Source organism: Lethenteron reissneri, chromosome 21, assembly GCF_015708825.2.
Source record: "Lethenteron reissneri isolate LAM-NWPU_2019-01 chromosome 21, ASM1570882v1, whole genome shotgun sequence".
NCBI classification, from domain to species: Eukaryota; Metazoa; Chordata; class Hyperoartia; order Petromyzontiformes; family Petromyzontidae; genus Lethenteron; species Lethenteron reissneri.
In genome coordinates this window covers 17,489,091-17,512,617 of record NC_083799.1, presented here as the reverse complement: position 1 = coordinate 17,512,617, position 23,527 = coordinate 17,489,091, and the positions used below count along the sequence as shown (strand labels likewise).

The window sequence follows — 23,527 nt, the reverse complement described above, 5'->3', positions numbered from 1 at the left end:
GGTGGTGGTGATGATGGTAACAATTATAATAATACTAATCAGAAGAAGAATTTACATTTGTAAAGTTGCGCAATTCATCCGTAGATCCCAATACGCCGCCGTGTATGGAGAGCGGTAATTGGACAGGGCTCTGCAGGGCACACGGCCAGAACGAGTGGAATGTAAAGACACAGCGTTAAGAGGTGCGACTTTCAAGACAGAACTTAACTATATCTATGAAGCAATTTTTTTTACAGATGTCCAGTAGTTTCACGGATGTTTCAAAAATGAGCCTTGACATCGGAGTACTTAGGAGGAGGCGATTCGAAGATCTCAGGGACCTCCTTGGTGCGTACAGATGGATCGGTTCCTGTGAATATTACGGGGGCTAACCCATTGGAGTGGCGTGTATGGCAGCAGCAGCAGCAGGATCGACATGTAACGCGATGACTTTGATGGCCCGGCCCATCTATTGTCCACGGTGCAAGGGACTCGTCGTGCCAAGCCTCGGCTCACGCAGCATCCCATTGCAAGAGCGACCTCATCGATTAGCGCGGTTGGCTGCGTACGGTGCGAAAGAAGTTCCACATGCGTGTACACGTGCAGTGACGACTTGACACACTTCTCTTGAGATGCCACTTTAACTGAAGACGCGTTCACTTGACGCCAGGCGGAGACCCCCACCGCATCAGCCCCGAGTCGCCCGCGCATCTCCCTGTTATCTACCAACACAAGGCCACGCTCCCCTCTCGATAATTCTCGCTGACTCTGGACGCTCGCTCCACCGGTAGACTCCACCGTCCTCTTCCGTCACCTGGCCACGCTCCGTTCTCGAACATTCCCGTAGCCACCAGTCCCCTCGCACTCACAACCGGTACCCCCACCCCTGTCACTCGTACTGCAGGCCGACCTCTCTGTCATTACCTCCCGTGGCCACTGGTCCACTCGCAGCGCATGCAGTCTCTGCTGTCGCCACACGTGCAATGGGACATTGCGGAGCGTGGTTATTGTCAGGGCCCCACGTCGTGCTCCTCGTCGCTGTGCGCTGCTGCCCTCTGGTGGGGAGCTGTAGGCTGTGACATCGGCGGATCCAGGCAGCGTTCACTGTGAGCGAGCCTGACCCTGCCGATGAGACACCGCGTGTCGAAGCCGATCCAGAGGCTGCTGAGCTTGGAACAACGCTGCCGAAGACTGCGCACTGCCCACAATGCAGTGATTTGGAGGGCTTGTGTTAACATGAAATTAAATATTTCGTCTGCTTGTGTTGTCGCCTGACAAAGAACGTTTGAGTCGATTCCGTAGGCGTACATCTTTCCGCAGTTGTGTGCAGATGACGACGGATGCAAGCGAGGGGGTGGGCGACTCGTGCCCCGTTGTTGGTGGGGCGGCACCGGCGCCGCGGCAATGTTCCAGGGGGGTCGGTGGGGGGGGTGTTGGGGGGGTGGTGTGAGGTTGGCATCGACTGTTACCCACATTCGATTTCCCGATCACGGCGAACGTGCGTGGCGGAGTGATATCTGAACCGATCCTGTGGCCCGCCCACTTCACCAACTCGCGCTCCACCAGTGTGGTGAAGTATGGTTCAAGAAGGACACGGCGCGGGGAGGCCTTCGTCCAGAAGTGGATTGACAAAGGACTATGATGTATCATTATCATTAACACGTGACACTCGTATTCACTTACTCTGTCCCTTCTTTGTTGAACTTCTTTCGCTCCGTACGAAGCCAACCGTGCTCATCGGAGATGCTGGGTAAAGACAACAAACTAAACATGAAAAAACCGGTTCGAAAGAAATCAGTTTTCAATCTGGACTTAAAAGTGCATAGCCCCAATGACTTCATTATATCGGAAGGAAGAGCATTCCAGACGGCCGCATTACAGCATCTTGTTTTAATTATTCAGTTGTTTACTTATAAAATATTGGTTACGGGACAGTAGATGCCCTTTAAAAAGCGAACAACGTCCTGTACCTTATTTTGAGTGATCATGCCAATAACATCTGGTAAATCCAATAATTTTATCTCACAAACCTCACTGTTGTTGATGATGATGATGATGATTTATCACGAGACAGAAAGTTGAAACCCGTCCAGAGTGTTTTCTCGCTTAAACAAACACTGCTTTGATAACTTTTGTTTTCTTATGAAAAGACACATCGGCTGATGGGCTAAAAGATTGCTTTTATGTGACGACAGAGTGGAATTTTGCGATTGCCATCTGGTCCACGGAAAAGCATACATTTACGTGACCTTGCGCTTTACGAAAATTTCAGGAAGTGTCCGTTCCGATGATACTTCGAGGGATGTCGCGATAATGTCCTGGGGGCTACTGACGCTATCCCCTCAAGGGGCATTAACCATCACAGCGAGCTCCGGTCATCCTCGCAGCAGCAGCAGCAACAGCAGCGGCTTCTTTTGCGAACCATCAAACAAAGACGGCGGTCACCGCATCGAGCACTTTCAGATGCACTTTGAGCGGCCGTCTGGAACGCTCTGCCTTCCGACAGTAGGACGCCACTCTGGAGCTATGCACTTTTAAATCACCTACATTAAAACAACTAATTTATTCTTTTTCGATTTAAAGCTTTCGTGACTGCAGGGATTCATATTTTTGTTTTTTTCGGTAAAGTCACATAGAAGGGAAATAATAAAATAATAAAAAATAGAACCGTTCACCATGGCAGTCCAACTCATCATTGAAGTGCAGTTTTATTTTTTTTATTATTTTTTTATTTTATTATTTCCCTTCTACGTGACTTTACCGAAAGAACCAAGAATATAATTTCGTATTCACTGCTTTTGGGTGTTTAGTTTGTTTCCCCCCCCCCCCCCACCACTGGCTAATCGAAAATTAGCCAGAGGTGCACGGTTGCCAAACAGTCCACAACATCTCCGGCAGGTGACGCTGCTGACTTTTCAATCGGTGCGCTCAAAGGCAAGGAATACCCCCACACCCCCAGTAGCCTGAACAGACTGTTGGCGCATGTGCTGTTAGCAAGATGCACCAATGAAGGCCGGATTACGGAGCGATGGTGTGGCCAGCACCACGCCAGGACGCATTGGTGTCCCTCGTGGCAATGTTCGCACGTCGCACGAGTTACTCCTTTAAGAGCCGGTCGACTTCGGGTAGACCCAGGACTTATTCAGATAATCCTCACCGCTCCCCAGACGTGAGCACAACACGTGACACAACCAGTCCGTATTATTTTTCAAAATCTTTATTACATTTTTTTTAAACTCTCCTCAACCATAACTGTACACATAAACATGTTTTTCTTCTAAATGTATATATATATTCCTTCTACAACCATTGGCATTAAGAGTATATTAGCTTCAATCCACTTGACGTATTATATTAAAATGAACGCACCCGGGCCCCTATCACGTCGGGGTGTGGGAGTCTGTCAACATGCATCAGGGAGTGAGTGCGGCGAGTTTCGATATCAAGGGGGGGAGGGGGGGGGGCAAGCTGCGGCTCTTTAAAGTCTGCAGTCCCGGCTCCTGGAATTCGAAAACAAAAATGTCCCTTCGTGTTGTTTTGGTTGCCAACCCCTGACCATAAGGGTCCAGTTCACCATGGTAGTGCAGTTCACCATGGTAGTGCAGTTCACCATTGAAGTCCACTTCACCATGGTAGTCCAGTTCACCATGGTAGTGCAGTTCACCATGGTAATCCAGTTCACCATTGAAGTCCTACCAAGGTCCAGTTCACCATGGTAGTCAGTTCCCATGTTCACCATGGTAGTGCAGTTCACCATTGAAGTCCACTTCACCAAGGTAGTCCAGTTCACCATGGTAGTCCAGTTCACCATTGAAGTCCACTTCACCAAGGTAGTCCAGTTCACCATGGTAGTGCAGTTCACCATGGTAATCCAGTTCACCATTGAAGTCCACTTCACCAAGGTAGTCCAGTTCACCATGGTAGTGCAGTTCACCATTGAAGTCCACTTCACCATGGTAGTCCAGTTCACCATGGTAATGCAGTTCACCATTGAAGTCCACTTCACCATGGTAGTCCAGTTCACCATGGTAGTCCAGTTCACCATGGTAGTGCACTTCACCATTGAAGTCCACTTCACCAAGGTAGTCCAGTTCACCATGATAGTCCACTTCACCATGGTAGTCCACTTCACCATGGCCTCAAATGAGTAATTTGGTGCGATGTCGACCTAGGCGAGGCCCAGGACTGGTTCAAGGAATCGTCACTGGTGTTGGCCATGAGAGGGAATCGAACTTGGATCGGCGGGTTCGTAACAAAGCGCGCTAACCATTGCGCCACCGCTCCCCCATACATATAACGGTACGCTGCAGTCGCACCGAGTCGGGGTAGAATCAACAACAACAGTAGCAGCAACAGCAGCGACGCACACGCGATTACAACGGAATTGACCCTTCGTTCAAGAGAAAGTAAACAACAACAACACGCGGGATTGTACGGGGCGATCGGCAGCCACGTGGCAGTGACGAGGTAACCTTGCTTTGGAACACGGCGCAATCCCTCGCCCACCTGAGGGGGGGGGGGGCACGCTGTGCCACGGGATGGTCGTGTACATCTTCACGAGATAGATCACACGGCCAAGTTAAAACCAAACAAAAAAAATAGCTGCTGCTGTACCATCTCACGACACTTGCGAGTTGCCCAATCACCCTCCAACACCCCCCGCCCATCACCAACACTCGCCCCCCTACCCCGCCCCTTCCGCCTCACCTGCCCACCAGCTATGGGAATGTGGAATTTCCACTGCTGGTTTAAAGACTGCTAATGAATGAGGTCCGTCCCCGTTGTCTGAACCCTGGGACTGGGAGGACACACTTTGGCTTTGATTTGGCACTCGTGGATCGAGGTGGATGGAGGTGGATCCCCCCGAGTTCACCCAACCCTCCGACCACCACCGAGACGTTCTACGAACTGGCGTGATTCATTGCCGTGGCTCGATGCAAGAACGAATGGAGTTTAGTTTTCTTGTCCCATTGACGTGGTGACGAGTGGCGTCTCGAGTCGATGCGAGGGCTGGCGTGAAGCCAATTACAAACCGAGCAGGTCAATTCTTACGCGGGCATCGTCAACTGCTTAATAATTAATCGATCATGGACTCCAAAGGATTGCCATCGTCCCAGCCATGACGCTCTTGGTGCAACAACAAATGGGTTGAATGTTGTCACAACATCAGAGCAGGTGTCCTGGTTTGTCGCCATCCGAAATGCCTCGCGAGTTCGGCGTCTTTCTGAGCGTGGCGCCTCGGCAAGGTGCTGCTGTCTCAAGCCCCCCGCCCCCCCCCCTTTCTTTTTCACAACTCGGCACGGGTGAACAAAGGGGCCTCTCCACAGTTGAGCCTGTGGCATCAAGGTCAAGAGCTGAAAAACACACGTTCTTAGTATCACACTGACATGGTGTGTGCGTGGCCTGTTTTTTTATAAGCAAATAATAATACGGACCATTATCACCGCACCACACGCGCACAAAGATCCGCTGGTGGTCGGGGCGTATAGACTTATAGAGGCACACACGCGGACACAATGGCAATGTATTTAAAGTGCCTTATTAAGTTTAACATCAATTGCTTGGGTGTATAAAACTGGTGGCTTGGCAATTTTTTTATCACATTAGATTCTACCCACCCTCCGCCACAACGTCTCGTTTGTAGTAATCCATTAAAGTATCGGTTGCTCTTCACTGACAAGTGAAACGATTCGATACAATTAACCGCAGGAAGCCGCGACGTTTCATGCAATTACGGAGGCTCTCGTTTCGATGTTGCGAGGTCAGCGATAACGCAGCACACGACTCATGCATGGTCCAGGCAGCGTGCTTGCATATTCAACGTTTTGAACCTCCGAGTTTGGGTTTGTTGTTGTTATTGTTGAGCGACGTTTTTCAAATCTTAACCTGTTTCCGCGGCAGCCTGTCGGATATGAATCAAGAGTGAATCAATCGCACCGAGGAAAGCCGCCGAGTTTGAGCCGAACGGTTTTGATCGTTTGTTTTAAAAACAGAAGTAAAACAAACTTAACTGAAAATAGAATGCGCCTAGGTGGGGGGCGGGCATTGGAGTCATACTTGTAAAGGGGAACACATTTCACAACCCCATCGGTGATCGACTTACTTCAAGGTCGTAAGTCAACCGTGACCCTCGGGTGACATTTTTATTTCCACCACTGGCTTGGGAGATCCTGCCAAAGCGGGTTGGCTCTGCCCCACGACCCATTTCATTGGGGGGGGGGGGGCCTGTGGCGGCCACACTTGCGTAAGTAAAACAAATATTCTCACCGCATGAACCGATTTATATTGAGAACGTCAAAATGCCTTTTTGCGTGCAAAGCCAGCAGCAGCATCAGCAGCAGCAGCAGCATCAGCAGCAGCAGCATCAGCAGCAGCATCAGCAGCAGCAGCATCAGCAGCAGCAGCAGCATCAGCAGCAGCAGCATCAGCAGCAGCAGCGTGCGTACACGCGTAACACCGCCGCCGGCTCACCACAGCGTTGGCAAATCTCCGCGGCACGGCGCTCGCGTGAGCGGCAGAGGTGGCGGCTCGGCATCTGGAAGCCATTTCGTTTGATGTCATCTCGAGACACGATTGTGGCTGGGCTCGTGGAGAGCGGGGGAGGGTTGGGAGAACAGGGAGCGGCGGCTATCTACGCCATCGCCTCCCATGAGTCAAAATAAAATGCGCGGCGTCTGCAGACGAGTAGATCACACACTGTGTGAGAGAGAGAGAGAGGCACTGGTCTGTTGTCAACAACGTCTCGGGCTCATCGTTCATCGACCACCCTGTCACGTTCGGGCTGGACGGGGTTGGATATTGTTTGACTAATAGCACCGCCACCAACCCCGCTCCCCCACACTCCCCCCCCCCCCCGGGGGTGCTGCTGTGTGCGGTTAACGCGCGCATCAGAAAAGTCAAACGCTGCCCGCGCGCGTTTCGTTGGGGGGGGGGGGGGCACTTCACCGAACAGATAGCACACGGCTGCCAGGCGCCGTGCGTAACCACCAACCCCCATACACCCCACACGCTCACCAAGCAAACCCGTCAGCGAACGAGAACGAGGGGCCTTTTCACGATGCATACGAACCACAGCCGAGGCGCGCGCGCGCGTGTGTGCACAATAAAATAAAACAGTCGATTTGCCAATGTAAGCAGAATTAAGGTCATGACGGATGTTTAAGGTAATGATGGATTTTTTTGTTTCTTTTTAAGGCAAAACGTCAACGACTAATGCATAGAATCTCAGCGTGCGCTGCGCGGCGCCGGCCCGCGTGCACGTGGGTGTTTCGCGTCTCCCACCAGGCGGCGTCGTCTCTGCGGTGTTCGAGCGGTGACCTCCGCATCAGTGGGGGGGGGGGGGGGAGAAAAAACCCTCGCTGCCGTTTTAGGAGCGAGTCCGAAATGCGGCGCGCTTCTCCCTCCGCCGATGATTATAATCGGACTTGCACCCGCGACGGCGATTCTTTTATCTCTCTCTCTCACCACTCTCTCGATGAGGAGGGTGCAGCGTTGCCGTGAGCGCACGGTGCTCGCGGAGCCCTCGTTGTTTGGTGTCCGCGCTATCGCCCGCCCCCCCGCCCATCTCCTCCCGCGCGAAGTCGTGGTTTGTTTAGGGTGCCCTTCGTCGTCGTCAAGCGAGCGGTGGCGGCGGCGCTCGCGACTGCTGCAGCGATGCAGCGGCGGGGAGGGGGGGGGGCAAAGGAAGCGGTGGGGAATTTCGCAGCGTTGACGAGCGCGGGCGAAACGCGAAATTCACAAGCGGCGCGGGAGCGTGCGTGGAGAAGACTCGTCGGAAAGATGCGGCGTTGTTACGCAATAGTTACATAATCCACGGGCGGGGAGATCACACAAATGTAACCACAACGTAATCGGCATTTATCAAGCTGTGTTGTGTCGTTAACGGTATCTTTAGTGCGAAGTATAAACGCCGAACGACCACTGAGGTTTCACTGTCAAGACAAACGATGGTGGGATGATAACGCAGGACGCGGGAAGGGTTCTCCAGACAGCAGCGGCAGTGGCAGCAGCAGTGACAGCAGCGGCGGTTTCTCTCCCGCTCTCCTGTAGAGGCTCCATCTCTCAGGTGGGGTTGTCCTCCTGCTAAGGCACTTGGATGACGTTCGCTGCCGAGACGCGGGAGCAGCCAAGTTGCTATCCCTGCAAGCACACACACAGATGCCGGATACGTGACATGGAACTGTACGTATATATGTACGTTGAACTAATTTCGTACCGTACGTAGCCAACCGTGCCAATCGGAGATGCGAGGGAAGGACAAGCTAAACATGAAAAAAATCAGTTCTAAATAATGAGTTTTTCGATCTAGATTTAAAAGTGCATAGCTCCAGTGGCTTCCTAATATCGAAAGGAAGAGCGTTCCAGACGGCCGATGCGGTGACCATCTCTGTTCGATGGTTAGCCAAAAGCTGCTGCGGCTGCGAGGATGACCGGGGTTTGCGTGATGGTGTATGCTCCTTGACGAGATCAGCGAGCTCTTGTGGCTAATTTGTGGCAAGCACTTTTCATGTAATAAGCGCGACCTTATAATGTATTGGTTAGGCAAACGGAAGCCAATGCAGTTCAGAAAGCACTGGACGGACATGGTGGGATCTTGCAGTACTCGTGCCAAATAATGTTGTACACACTGCAGCTTGGTTATGTTTTTATTGGCCAGACGTCCCGTAGGGAAGGCGAGCTGCAATAATGAGGCCTTGTCGCTATTATGCGACACACCCAGCGTGACGAACTCGGATCGACCAGCACGTACGGAGGTCGTGCGAGTCTGCCGCCCGTGACATTATATTGGTGACATCTCAGCAGCAAATCCTGACCTGTTGCCCGGGCTCCTTGTTCAAAATCTCATGAAGCTCGGCATCTGTAGCTTCCAGTCGGCTGCTGGTGGAGCGAGTTGGGGGGGGGGGCACAGGGATTTGGCAATGAGGGATTAGATGTTTTTGTTTTTGCGAGAAATGTCACCAGCAGTGACAGAAACCAACGGCGCGTGGCCCCCAACGGAGGAACAAATAACGTCTCGAGATTCCACCGCGCGGTTTCATTCACTGCGCTCGTTCTCGATATTTTGAACTTGTATATTTAAGGTGAGTAAGCCAACGTGTATGTGTGTATGTTGAATTTTTTTGCAACCGAACGTGACCAACCGTGCTAATCGGAGGTGCGGGGGAAGGACAACAAACGTAACGGTGGGATAACAAACTAAACATGCTTTATATTGGCAGATATATAAGAACAAAACAAAGATCCCTCCCCTCCATATAGTCTTTATCAGACTGTTTGGGAAAGTGCTGTTAGCGAGCACACATGAAGGCCACTACGGTACATGAGGGGGGGTGTGGGTGGCCAGCACCACAACCGGTGGTGCCTTTGTCTCCATTATTGCGATGTTTTATACACCGTACTTAGTCGAGGCTGACTCAATCTAGTTGGAAGCCCAGGACCGGTTCAGATAATCGTCACTGGGAAACTAAACAATTGTTTTTATTTCACCAGGTAAGGACCACCGAGCTATTTACGCTAAATTTCCGAAACGGCCTGGCCACAAATGATAGTTCAACAAAGTGGCCTATCACGTGGACATTTATAGCAGCCAAATACTCTGAACGCATTATTCTACATGTGGAGGGAAAAACTGGAGGGCCTGGACAAAAATCCACACGACCACGGTGAGAGCCACCACAAATTCCAACGATACAGGCGTCAGGGTAGGCGTCGAGCCTGCGACCTCCTGTGTACCAGGAGATAACACTGAAAATATCCACAAAGACAGGTTTTACAAACCAATGTTTGTGGTATGTATGCATGTTGAACTTATTTCGCACCATACGTAGCCAACCGTAATAATTGGAGGCGAGGGGGAAGTAGAAGAAACTAACCACAATTTCGATTTAAAAGTGCATAGCTCCAGTGGTTTCCTAATATCGGAAGGAAGAGCGTTCCAGACGGCCGTAGGAGCGCATCTGAAAGCGCGCGATGCGGTGACCGTCTTTGTTCGATTACTAGCCAAAAGCCGCCGCTGCTGCTGCGAGGATGACCGCAATTCTCGTGATGGTTTACGCCCCTTGACGAGATCAGCGAGCGGTTCATTCGTGGCAAACACTTTGTGTGCGTAATGCGTGCGATCTGTACTGCCTTGTGCAGGCCTACGCGCGCACACCCCAGTGGAATTGGACAGCTTCACAAATCCCGATGCGATTCACCAACCCACGCCTCAAAAGTGCCGGGCGCCCGCAGGCAATGGACCACCGCGCGCCACCGCTCTCAACGGCTCGAGAAGCAGCCTTTTGGTTAAACGCGGGGAAACACGCGGAGTTCTGTCCGCTGCTAGATGGTGACCAGCTGACTGACGATGCATGCCCGTACACTCCATGAAGCTCCTGCTGTCCGGAGGGACTGGCAGCTTTCTCCTCCGCTGTTTGGGAATCTCCACGGGGACCTGGATCGATAGGAAAAACGCAAAGACGGTTAACGCGTGTCGTGACAGCACCGGACGCACACCATACCACGCACATCGTTTTCTTTCGCCATGTTACTGACATAGTCAGACGAGCGTTCCTTGCCCCCCCCCCCCACCCCCATGGTCAAAGCTACGAGTTATCAAGGAACAAAAGTGTTTTTTTACATTTATTTTGATGAAAATGCTTAATGATGTGATTGGTCAAGAGGAGCAGCGATTCATGTATATTTAATTAGCCTGGGTGCGAACGTGTGAGACAAATCAAATATTGGGGCCCCACCCGACCATTTGCCGCAGCCCCTGACCTGGTAATCTCGTTACTCGCTACTGGTTACATGGCAAATTATTTGGTGATACTGCTGCTGCTGCGTTGGCAGCGGGTGCACAAGCACAATTAACAAACCAAAATCTCAACACATTCCATGTAAATAAACACGCCGTGGCTTTATGGGAATATATATAATCGGCAATTTTTGAGGCAATGGTCCGTTCACGATAGCAATGAGCCAATTCTATGTGCTATACAGAAGGGCTATAGCCCAGCAAAATGTCACCCCTGTTATAAATATATTTTGTATTTTTTTAAGGCCACAGCGTCCAAGTGCCAACGCGTGAATTACAGACGCCCGGTGCGTTTGCACGGCAGGTCGGTGGGATCCAACCGAGAGACGATTTCCTACTCCGTGACCGATCTGCCGACGTGGAACCCCGCCACTCGCCGAGGGGGTCACGCGGCGTTACGCGATCGAGCAGTTCGTAAAAAGGAAAAAGCGGGAATAAACGAAGCGGAGTAACAACAACGCGCCATGGTGGCGAGATGTTAACTACCTCGCCTGGTCTACAGGAGGCGGTGGGTTCTATCCCGACTCTGACGCCTGCTGCTGTATATTTGGAGTTTGCATCTCTCTCTATCCGTGGTCGCGTGGATTTTTCTCCAGGCCCTCCGGTTTTTTCCCTCCACATTTAGAATCAACATTGCGCGATTAGAGAGTATTTGGCTGCTATCAATTTCCACGTGATAAGCTGCTTCGTTGAGCTATCATTTGTGGCAAGGTTGCTGCAGAAAAAAATGTTATATAGCTCAGTGGGCCTTACAGAGTAAAATAAAATAAATAGCAGTAGTATCTTCGGATTGGCAAAGCCGACATCCATTGTGACATACGCAAACACCGATCGTAAATCCCCAACGGAGTTCCTTCGCACGACCTGGATTTCCTTCAAATGTGAAATCAACCAGCCCCCTTCTTCCACCTCACCGACCCATCACCAATTCCCCCGCGCCCCCACGTCACGAACAAGCCATGAGCCCCCAAAATAAATTCGAAGCAACCAATTTCACATCCCACTAAATCTTTGGAATGTCGCATCAAATGGACTTGTCCCTTCGGCCGTCCAATCAACTTTTGCATCGTTCCATTCAAGCGGCGTTGCATCAAATCCAAATCGATCTGCTCGACTTTGCAACTCATTAACCACCTCGAAGCTCACGCCAGGGTTTGCCAACCGTTCAGTTGTGAAGGAGACCGTCTCTCGTATTTGACCTTGCTGTGCGGTGTGTGCGTTACGGGTCTCCAACCCCGGGGGGCAAGGTGTCCACCGTTTTTGGAAGTGTGCTCTGTGCATGGTGGCACACCACACCACGGCAAGGATCGTGCTCGACGGAATATGGAGCAGAGCACGTGCACCATGTGTATGCTTGTGCAGTGGGAACCACAATGTGGCATGGAACGTGCTTGACGGAACATGGGGTGCTGCATGTGTGCAGCTGTGTAAGGTGCGCGCCCCACAACAAGGAATGGAGTATGCCTTGAAGGAACATGGAGTGCAGAAAGTGTGCTGCTGCATCAGGTGCACACATCAATATGGCACGGATCGTGCTTTACAGAATATGCGGCAGAGCACATGTACTGCAATGATATGCAGTGGGCACCACAACACGGCATGGGGCAGGCTTGACGGAACATGGACTGGATCATGTGTGCTCTGCGAATGGTGTACACTGCAACGTGGCATTGAGTGTGCTTGACAGAACATTTAGCAGTGCACATGCACTGTACGGTGTGCACCACAACACGGCATAGAGTCGAGTTGATGGAACATGGGGTGGACCATGTGTGTGAACCATTTGCAAAGGATGCAACCAAACACGACATGGAGCAATGCTTGATAGAACTAGTATTGACTCGACTCTTTTACCTGTCTAAACAAATGCTGCCGTGGAACACGAAGCAATGAACGATATCTGTGTTAAAAGATCCTATTCAAATTAAGATGAGATCTCAAGTGTGCGGCGTCTATGTGCGTGTATGCGTGCGTGTACACGCTGCACGTGACGTAGGCAGCACTAGTCGCTTAGCGCGTTACGTGGAACGTGTTTAACAATCATCTGGCGCGTGCAGCGTGAAACTAGTTAATTTGTACGTGGAGGGGTAAGTCGGTAAACGCGGAAAGACGGAGCCCGGTGGTGGGTGGTTGTGGGTGGTTGTGGTGGTTATGGGTGGTTGTGGTGGTTGTGGTGGTTGTGGTGGTTGTGGTGGTTGTGGGTGGTTGTGGTGGTTGTGGGTGGTTGTGGTGGTTGTGGGTGGTTGTGGGTGGTTGTGGTGGTTGTGGTGGTTGTGGTGGGCCGTGGCCACGAGGACTGGAGTTTGAGAAACCCTGGGTGACGCGTTGCAGCCGGAGAACGGCGACAGAAACCTTCGGAGGCAAAATGGAAAGGAACAAGATGCATCCAATTTTTACTTAAAATTTTCGTGACTCGCAGGAATTCATATTCTTGGTTCTTTCGGTAAAGTCACGTAAATATAAAGAAAACATTTTGAAAATAATAAAAGCAAAAAAGCACGACGATTCAATCGAAACGTCGTGGGTTTTTTGCTTTTATGATTTTAAATTGTTTTCTCTTTTTTACGTGACTTCACGTCACTTTGCCGAAAGAACCAAGAATAAGATGCATCCACTACAGAGACTGGCCTGTGAATTCTTCCTCTGGGTGACCTCTGGCGACACTTTCATGTCCAAGGACGAAATCTGCTCTTCGATGTCCGAGATCTGGCGGGGTGGGTGGTGGAAGGGTTGGTGGTGGGGGGGAGCGGAAACGGCGAGAGCACAGCAGGCGATTGAACAGAGTCCCGGTGCTTGGGTGGGTCAAAAAAAAATAACTCACGCTACCCAGTTCCCCAGCAGAGTGCGGTGCTTGGAATAAGAAATAATACATGCCGGCCAGAGCGGCAGTCGTCAACCGAGAGCGGCTGCTCGTGTCCCTGCCCGGCCGGGGCTGTGCGGCAACACGGGATTATCTTCCAGAAAATAATGGCAGGAGCCAGTGCCGATATTTATACCTGTCAAGATAAAAGACATTGCACAAGGCCGGATTGGACACCCTGTGCCAAACGCCGTACTTCCAGAAGCGGGGTCCCTTTTTGTCAAGATGAGGTCGTACGCTTCAGATCGATGGCGTATATGTTTTATTGAATTAACAGGAGTCAGCTGCTGCTGCTGCTGTAGAGGAATGCTGAGCGCGTGGGACGGTCGCGCCCATCGCCCCCCAAAGACAAAGATCCCCCGTACGGCCTCAATGGACTTTTGGGGCAAGGTCTGTTTGTGAGCACCTATGAAGGCCGGCACGGTACATAAGGGGGCGGGTGGCCAGAACCACGCCCCAGTGGCAATGTTTTTACACACCTGCACCTGGTACTCAATTGAGGCTGAGTCGACCTAGGGGAGGCCCAGGACCGGTTCAGATAATCGTCACCGGTGTTGGTGGCCATGAGCAGGAATCAAAGTCGGGTCGCTCGGTTCGTATTGCAGCGCGCTAATCGCTGCACCACCGCTCCCCACTATCGCCCCTCCACACACACACATACAAATGTTGGTCAATAATCTGAATACATTGGTCTGATGATGGACGCAAAATTATGGTGGTGGCGATGATGATTTAACCAGATGTCAGCCCAGTGAGATTCGTGAGCTATTATGGCATCAGCACAGGTGATGAGGAGAATCAGCCTGATGAGCTCGCGACGAGTTGTTTCCGTGCCGTTTATACCTGACCATGTGCTTTACCGATGCTGTTCACACAGGTGTAGCACACTTGTACTACACACATGCATAAGCGGAAATACCTGATCCTACACAGGTAACAGGCCTGTGCTGGTTATACCTGCTGGGTGGTTGTGGCTATTCACACCTCTTCATTTAGCACTGCGCTACACCTATACCCCACCTCTCCCACTCCTGCACCTCACCTATGCCAACACCTGCGCCACACCTGTTCCACTCCGGCATCTCATCTGCACCACACCCGAGCACCCAACGCACCTAGCAGCGCCCCGTACCTGTCCCTCTGCTCGCTGCACCTGCGCGACGGCGGTCGCCACGCGCCCTTCGAGCATGGCGATGTCTGCGTCGCTGGAGTGGGCGTGGACCCCGCGCGTGCACCGCTCCAGCTCGCGCAGCTCCATCTCCAGCTGGAACGCGCCGCCCGCCCCCACGTACACCTGCAGTGACGGGGGAGAGGGGAGGGAGCGGGGAGGGGGGGGGGGGGGCGGAGAGGGAGGGAGGGAGGGGGGGCGGGGAGGGAGGGAGGGGGAGGGAGGGGGGGGGGGAGGGAGGGAGGGAGGGGGGAGGGAGGGAGGGAGGGGGGGCGGGGAGGGAGAGAGGGGGGGCGGGGAGGGAGGGGGGCGGGGAGGGAGGGGGGGCGGGGAGGGGGGGTGGGGAGGGAGGGGGGGCGGGGAGGGAGGGGGAGCGGGGAGGGAGGGAGGGGGGGGCGGGAGGGAGGGCGGGGAGGGAGGAAGGGCGGGGAGGGAGGGAGGGGGGGGAGGGAGGGGAGGGAGCGGAGAGGGGGGGGGAGAGGGAGGGAGGGAGGGGGGGTGGGGAGGGAGGGAGGGGGGGTGGGGAGGGAGGGAGGGGGGGCGGGGAGGGAGGGAGGGCGGGGAGGGAGGGAGGGGGGGGCGGGGAGGGAGGGAGGGGGGGGCGGGGAGGGAGGGAGGGGGGGCGGGGAGGGAGGGAGGGGGGGGCGGGAGGGAGGGCGGGGAGGGGGGGCGGGGAGGGAGGGAGGGGGGGGGGGCGGGGAGGGAGGGAGGGGGGGGGGCGGGGAGGGAGGGAGGGGGGGGGCGGGGAGGGAGGGAGGGAGGGGGGGGACGGGGAGGGAGGGGGGGGACGGGGAGGGAGGGGGGGGACGGGGAGGGAGGGGGGGGGCGGGAGGGAGGGGGGGGCGGGGAGGAGGGAGGGGGCGGGGGAGGGAGGGGGGGGCGGGGAGGGAGGGAGAGGGGGGGCGGGGAGGGAGGGAGGGGGGGGACGGGGAGGGAGGGAGGGGGGGCGGGGAGGGAGGGAGGGGGGGGGCGGGGAGGGAGGGAGGGGGGGGGCGGGGAGGGAGGGAGGGGGGGGGCGGGGAGGGAGGGAGGGGGGGGGCGGGGAGGGAGGGAGGGGGGGGGCGGGGAGGGAGGGAGGGGGGGCGGGGAGGGAGGGAGGGAGGGGGGGGCGGGGAGGGAGGGGGGGGGGCGGGGAGGGAGGGAGGGGGGGGGCGGGGAGGGAGGGAGGGGGGGGCGGCGGGGAAGGGGGGGCTCCATTCAGCAGCCGTACACCACGTCTAGAATGCCTCTCTCACTTTATTTTCGTGCAATTTTAACATTTATAAAGCAGACCACAAAGAGATTTGATGCATTGTTATTTTCCATACTGCCCCCAATATTAGAGGCATCACTGCAGTGGTCCGTCGTGCATATGTTAACCACAAATTGTTAATACGGGAATTGACAATAATTATTTACAGACCTTTGTCAATCAACTGCTAGATGTCGGTCTCCCCACAATGCGTCATAATTGAGCCAGGCGGTGAGCCAGCGCTACCAACAATTCCCCAAGCTCTGTAGTCCACTAAACATTAAGATGTTATTCAACCAAGTTAATGAGCGTTGAAACTCATGGAATGCAACAGGTGTCCCCAGAAAAAAAACCCACGCTTGTGCAAGGGGACAGAAAACGATCTATCCCATTCAGAAGGGACACATGCCATGAGTGCTCACTCTGCTGTGCCGCCTTCTCCTGGCGAGCCAGGGCACGGGCACCTCCTCGACGCACGACGCCAAATGAGTCTCGCAACAAAACTACGCAGTGAACCACCAACCCCTTTCGCTGCTGCCTCCGCAGCGCTGCTGTACCGGCAGTCGCTGCGGCGGAAGCCACCGCCGCACGCTCGTACAGATGATTTTTTTTTATCATCATTATTATTATCGTCTCCATCATCGCCCTTTTCTTCCCATCCCTTACGTCTTCCTCGAGCAGACAGAGGCACGAGTCGAGGACCCTGGCCTGCTGGGCCGTGAGTGCCCGGGGGGAGGTGGCGGCCGCCACGCAGCTCGTGGCAGAGGCGGCCGCCCCGACGAGCTGCTGCTGCGCCGTGTTGATGAGGCGGAGGGCGTGGGCCGTGAGCGAGCTCACCGATGCGGCCGAGCACCTCTGGTGCCGCGGGGGGCGGGGGGGCGAAGGAGAGGAAGGAAGGAAGGAAAGGGTGACAGCAGAGATCTGAGTCTCGGGCGAGAAGCGAGTGCAGAGGAGAGAAAGCGGGGCGAAGATCGCGTCGGAGGACCGCCCACATGGCCCCACGGGCCGGCAGCGCAGTGAACATGGAACGTTGGAACAATGTTGGATCGGACGTTGCCCGACGTTGGGCCAACGTTGGGTCCGACGATGGGCCAGCGGTTCCAACCGCACGCCAATCTTGGGCCCAAGGTTGCACGTTTACTGGGAGACGGCGGCGCGAGTGAAAGCGCATGAAAGAGGAAAGTGTTTGATCCGAAAGTAAAATGTCACCATAGGCATTGTAAGTAAGATGGAAGATCCCCCCCACCCCTCCCCCGGGTTTCGACCTTTAAGGTCTCATCAGCGTACCACATGGGCCCTCTTAAACAACCGCCATCGGGCTTCCGGATGTTACAGTAGAGTCGTCGGCACAATCCGTGATCTGGTTGCGGGGGGCAGTGGGGGGGCGAGGTGGTGTCATTACCTTCCTCAGCTCCTTCTCAATGACCTCAAGGTCGCCATCGTCCTCGCTGGAGGACGCTTGCCTGCCATGCTCCTTGCCGGTGGAGCTTCTCTCCTCTTCCTCCTCCTCCTCATCATCATCGTCCTCCTCCTCCGTGGATGAGCTGCCAGTCGTCCCCTTGCACGGGCAATCTCCGCTCGCCTGCAGTCCGTCGGCCCAACCACGCTCTGCCGCTCCGCACAGCAGCTCCGGGGCTGAAGCCGACCTCGTCCCAGTCTCGACCCATGTCAGGAATCGTGGGAAATATTTATTCTTAAAATATGTTTGTGAATGTCCATACATTCTGGCTGCTGGCCGACTGGAGTACGTGGGAAATGCACAGACCTAGCGAGTGGTATTCTGGATGTGGTGTGCCGGGAGCATATATTTATACGTTCTGAATTTTATCCCTGCTATTAATTACGTGTGCAGTCTGTGTGTGTTTGTTTGGGGAGCTGCGGTGCAACGGCTAGCGTGCTGCACTACGAAACCGGTGACCTGAGTTTGATTCCCACTCACGACCAATAACAGTGGCGAATATGTGAACTGGTCCTTGGCCTCACCTAGGTCAACTCAGCCTTGAATGGTGCTGCTCACTAACAACACTTGGTGGTTAAACAAGCGTAATCAATAGTCATAAAAATACCTTGAGCCCAATCTCTCCCGTCCTCTAAACTCAGGAGCACAGCGTTTTTGTAACCCCCCCCCCCCCCTATACCATGGATTTTGCTCTGTACCAGGCTCAGACTGAAATATTACATAATGCAAACATACAAAATGAATAAAAATACCTTAGCCCAGTGGCACTCGGAGCCAAGGCCTCGCTCCAGTGCACAGAGGCTGCTCTCCAGATCGGACAGGTGGCCACGCAGAGCTGCCAGCTGCTCCGTGGGGCCAGCAGGCAAGAGAGTCGGGAGAGAGGGACGGGCAGGGTAAGGAGTGGTAAAGGGAGGACAGCACAAAGCCAGATAGAGAGAGAAATAAAGAAAAAGTGAAACGGCGGGGAGGCGGATAGAGGAAACGCATCGCACAGGAGAGACTGAGAGCGCGTTCGTTGATGCGCTGCGATAACAATTCAGCAATTGCGATTACAGGGGTCGTTGGTAAGATGATGGAGCCAGACCTGATTGGTGCCGCTGGGTGTGTCCTCCCGGCATTCCTCCATCGAGTCCATCACGGGTCCCGGAGCGGCCTGGCGGGACCACTCTTGTTTCCCAGCGGGCCTCTGCGCGGCGCCCTCCGAGCCACGTGCCCCGAGTTGCGCGGGCAGCCTGCCGCGCCTCTCCTGCACGCCACCGCGCCCGCCATCGCTCGCCGCTGCCCGGCCGTCTCCGCCGCGAGACGCCACGAAGCCGCGCTCTGCAACGGCGCCGAAACGGCACCCCGCGGCGCCGCAATCCGTCGACCTCCCATGGCTCGCAGGCAGCTTCTTCTTCATGTCCGCCACGGCGGCGGCGACGGTTGCCGCGGTGGCGTCACTTCCCGGCAAGAGCAGAGGCTCGGGGCAGCTCGTGGGCGACACGAGCGAGAGCTCGGAGCCCGCCGACATGCTGGTGCCTGCCGAGATGCTGGTGCCTGCCGACATGCTGGTGCCTGCCGAGATGCAGGAGGAGACGCTCCAGCTGACGTCCCTGCTGAGCGACGGCGCACAGCTGCAGCACCGGTGGTGGTGGCGGTGGTGGCGGTAGTGCGAGCGATCCGAATCGGCCCTGGAGTTCGACCAGGAGGAGTAGGCCTCGTCCGAAGGCGCGCGGCCCGTGACCGCGGAGTTGTCCGCCGTGTCGCTGTCGCCGTCGCCGACCAGGGGAGAGGCGACCGCCATCTTCACTGCTGGTCCCCGGAGCGAGCGTTGTGTCACCGGCTCGCCATCGCCGTGCTGGCACGAGCGACGGCCTGCGATGGCGAGATGTTAACGACCTCGCCTGGTATGCAGGGGAATATTTGGAGTTTGCATGATCTCTCTCCCCGTAGTCACGTGGATTTTTCTCCAGGTCCTACAGTTTATCCCTCCACATTTAGAATCAACAACACGCATTTTAGAGTAGTTGGCTGCAATACATTTCCATACGATAAGCCACTTCGTTGAATAATCATTTGTGATGGCCAGGTCACTTCTGAAAGAGCCGTATAGCTCAGTGGGCAAAAGTAATAAACGTCCAACGTCGGGAACAACGTTGAGCAAACGGTTCCAACCGCCAGCCAACGTTGGCCCAACGTTGACCCTTTACTGGGAAGCGGTGACAGGCAGAGAGGATTGTTCGAGCAATTTCAAGCAGAGATGCGTTTATTTAAAAACATTTTGACTTAAAACTTTCGTGACTGCAGAAAATCATATTCTTGGTTCTTTTTGTAAAGTCAGGTAGATAAAACATTTTTTATAATCAATTGAAAATAATAAAATCTTTTATTATTTGTCCATATATATGTAATGTTTTTATTATAAAAAAAAGACAAATTTCTTGCGCGGGGTCGTGAGATGCACGCTTGGAACTCTGCGAGCAGGAATCCGATTATTTTGCAAGTGCACGTGCATTCCACACTGATGCGCTGACGTGTTACTTCAGGTGGTAGTGAGCAGACAAAAACTGTACAAGCACGAGGCAACAAACTGGAAACAATACAAACGGGATGGTGAAAACCGAAAGTGAATAATAATTATCGATCCATTGCGTTTGTTTTTTACCAGGAACGAGCCCAATGAAGGGCCCCACTTCCCTTTCGCAAAGCAAAACAGACCATACGAGGCAGAGGTGTGACCCCCGACTTACGACGGCTCGACTTCCCACCGTCGTCCAGTCGTAGGTGTACGGGTCGCCTGTGTGCTCAGCCAACCTGCAGTAACTACGTTGTGCCCAGCGGGTGGCAGTACACAAAGTAGGTTGCGAACCTGGCCGAAGGGATTTGCTGGGAGCAAACATTTCTCCTGAAACGAAGTTCGAAATTCATAAAGTAATTTGTCAAACAACCCAAGTGATTCCTTGCCACCAATACATTTAGGAGCACTCAGAAGTAAGTTAACCACGGTAATTCCATAGATTAACTGGCCCCCAACATCTCGGTAAGCATGCCAACGTTGCTAGCTCGTGGTTAGAACCGTTGGACCCACGTTTACCCAACGTTGCATGTTTGCTTGTATGGGAATGTAGATTTCCGACTGGTGGCTCAGGGCTAGCCTACACCCCCCCGCAGTGCGTGTTAGAACTGACGAACACTTTCACTCTTTTAACAATGAAGGCTCCTACAGGGTACCCACTCCAACTGCACAAACCAGAGCACTATATTTGTTATTTCACTCCAAGCAAAGAGTTTATGGACTCCGTTTCGCACGCCTCCCCAGGGTCCAGTCCACCTTTCCGTGATGACCTTTCTTTTATATTCATATGCAAATTAACCCAGTGCACACTGCACATGCCTGTTGGTCGGTAATAGCCGATCACGAGTAACGGGATTTAGAAACACGGACTCGGATCATGCACTGGATTTATGGATCCAAATTCCAGCAGAAACACAGTCCTTACTTTCGTGGGTTCCCTCCAGCGCCGGGCACACAGGATCGGCCTTGTGCAGCAAAGCCTCGTCTGTGCCAGCTTCTTCATAGGCGAGCGAGTGCTGCACGAGAATACACGTGGGCCCCGTGTAAAATTATCGCCGTCGTCGTCATCATCATCGACACTCAAACGCGTCCTGCTCGTAAACAACGGTCCCGACCATGTGCCAACGTTGGCGCAGCGTTGGCAATGCTTGCCGGGCAAGTCGCCCCCCGCCCCCACCCTGCACCCCGCAAGCGCTGGGTCACAGGCACGTGCGCCGACGCCACCGCGGCCGCGGCCGCGCGCCAACGCGTCTGGCGTGGTGTTTGGCCACGGCGGGTTACATGGTGGCGCAACCCGCCAGTTGGCCGTGGGCGTTCAGTCCACGACGGGTGCCGGCGCGGCACCTCCTCACCGTGAGCGGAGGGGGGCGACGGCGCTCTCCGTCGGAGTCCGCGCTCGATCGCTGCTGCAGCTAGCAGCAGCTGGAACGGGAAGTGAAGAGGAGAGCGTGAGAGAGGTTGGATGGGGTTACGGATGACGAGGGCGGCCGCGACGGCGGTGTAAAACGGTTCGGCACGCTCGCCACGCGACCTCCCAAGAGGGTCGCTGCGCTTTCACCTCGCCGGCGAGGCAGTCGAAAGCGATGAACCTCTTCTGTCCATTTCATTCTAGATTTGAAGCTTTCGTGACTGCAAGGATTCATATTCTTAGGTTTTTTCGGAAAAGTCACGTAGGTAAAACATTAAAATTAATAAAAGTAAATAAAATAAAAATCACGACGTTTCGGAGGCAACACAAGCTTCCGTCTTCAGGTGGAACCGTCACAGCCACGACAGCTGTATCAAGTAAATGAGAGATTGCAAGAGCTACCACTCCGTATATATAATGGTTGGAGAGGGGGGAAGGGTCAAGTACGGCACACTTTTTATTCATATGGTAAGGTGAGGCTTAAGAGGGTGAGCCTTTGTTATGGAGAGGTACGGTTTGTGACTAAGCCTGGCCTACATAACAATAGTGTGAAAAAAGAAACAACTAAACATGGTAAAACAAGCCTGGCTGTCTGGCTGTCTATCAATAACCTGTAATAGTTGTCTGTCAAATAACAGACAACTATTACAGGTTATTGATAGACAGCCAGGCTTGTTTTACCATGTTTAGTTGTTTCTTTTTTCACACTTGTTATGTAGGCCAGGCTTAGTCACAAACCGTACCTCTCCATAACAAGGGCTCACCCTCTTAAGCCTCACCTTACCATATGAATAAAAAGTGTGCCATACTTGGCCCTTCCCTCCTCTCCAACCATTATATATACGGAGTGGTAGCTTCTGCAATCTCTCATTTACTTGATACAGCTGTCGTGGCTGTGACGGTTCCACCTGAAGATGGAAGCGTGTGTTGCCTCCGAAACGTCGTGATTTTTATTTGATTTTACTTTTATTAATTTTAATGTTTTACCTACGTGACTTTTCTGTCAACCCAGTGGTGTGAATAGGCAACGCCGGAGTGGCTTTGTTGGCGGGTTGGCAGGAGGTGGGATAAAGTGTGGGTACTCCCACCACTTCAAACTACGTCAGGCTAACGTGGAACCGTAGACCAACAATAGCATCTAAAAGGGGCTCCCTGCAGCTCCCTCTAACAGGATTGCCATCAATTCCACAAAAGTGATATTCATATTTGCCAACAGTGCTAATTAGAGGTGCGGGAGGGGGGGGCAGGACAACAAACTAAGCACAAAAGGAAGTTCTAAATAAACGAGTTTTCATTCTAGACGATTTAAAGTGCACAGCTCCGGCAGACTCCTAACATCGGAAGGAAGAGCGTTCCAGACGGCCGCAGAAGTGCATCTGCAAGCACGCGTGCGACTCGGTGGCCGTTTTCGTTCGACGGCTCGCCAAAATGCCGCTGGCCATAGAAGGCGGACGCACAGCGTGCATAGAGTGAGTAGAGTGAGCAGCGTGAGTGGTGTGAGTAGAGTGAGTAGAGTGAGTAGCGTGAGTGGTGTGAGTAGAGTGAGTAGAGTGAGTAGCATGAGTGGTGTGAGTAGAGTGAGTAGAGTGAGTAGCGTGAGTGGAGTGAGTAGAGTGAGTAGCGTGAGTGGTGTGAGTAGAGTGAGTAGAGTGAGTAGCGTGAGTGGTGTGAGTAGAGTGAGTAGAGTGAGTGGCGTGAGTGGTGTGAGTAGAGTGAGTAGAGTGAGTAGCGTGAGTGGTGTGAGTAGAGTGAGTAGAGTGAGTAGCGTGAGTGGTGTGAGTAGAGTGAGTAGAGTGAGTAGCGTGAGTGGTGTGAGTAGAGTGAGTAGAGTGAGTAGCGTGAGTGGTGTGAGTAGAGTGAGTAGAGTGAGTAGCGTGAGTAGCGTGAGTAGAGTGAGTAGCGTGAGTGGTGTGAGTAGAGTGAGTAGAGTGAGTAGCGTGAGTGGTGTGAGTAGAGTGAGTAGAGTGAGTAGCGTGAGTGGTGTGAGTAGAGTGAGTAGCGTGAGTGGCGTGAGTGGCGTGAGTAGAGTCAGTAGCGTGAGTAGAGTGAGTAGAGTGAGTAGCGTGAGTGGTG

At 53.7% G+C, this 23,527-nt stretch overlaps 1 protein-coding gene across 3 annotated transcripts; it reads right to left on the bottom strand.

Annotated features, from left to right (window-relative positions):
- Positions 1-4,683: 4,683 nt before the first annotated feature.
- On the bottom strand, positions 4,684-21,710 carry LOC133345332 (uncharacterized). 3 transcript variants are annotated; one of them, XM_061556004.1, is made up of 11 exons: positions 21,399-21,710; positions 20,972-21,062; positions 18,577-19,346; positions 18,245-18,334; positions 17,436-17,690; positions 16,700-16,888; positions 14,767-14,928; positions 13,403-13,480; positions 10,339-10,411; positions 8,793-8,856; positions 4,684-8,118 (listed from the first exon to the last, which is right to left on the bottom strand). In XM_061556004.1, exons 3-10 carry the CDS (start codon positions 19,273-19,275, stop codon positions 8,813-8,815), a joined length of 1,590 nt encoding a protein of 529 aa, XP_061411988.1. In that variant the 5' UTR covers positions 19,276-19,346; positions 20,972-21,062; positions 21,399-21,710; the 3' UTR covers positions 4,684-8,118; positions 8,793-8,812. The 3 variants fall into 3 exon arrangements, with proteins under 3 accessions (XP_061411988.1, XP_061411990.1, XP_061411989.1); XM_061556006.1 differs by having other exon boundaries at positions 8,793-8,853; XM_061556005.1 differs by lacking the exons at positions 20,972-21,062; positions 21,399-21,710 and having other exon boundaries at positions 18,577-19,691.
- Positions 21,711-23,527: the final 1,817 nt, after the last annotated feature.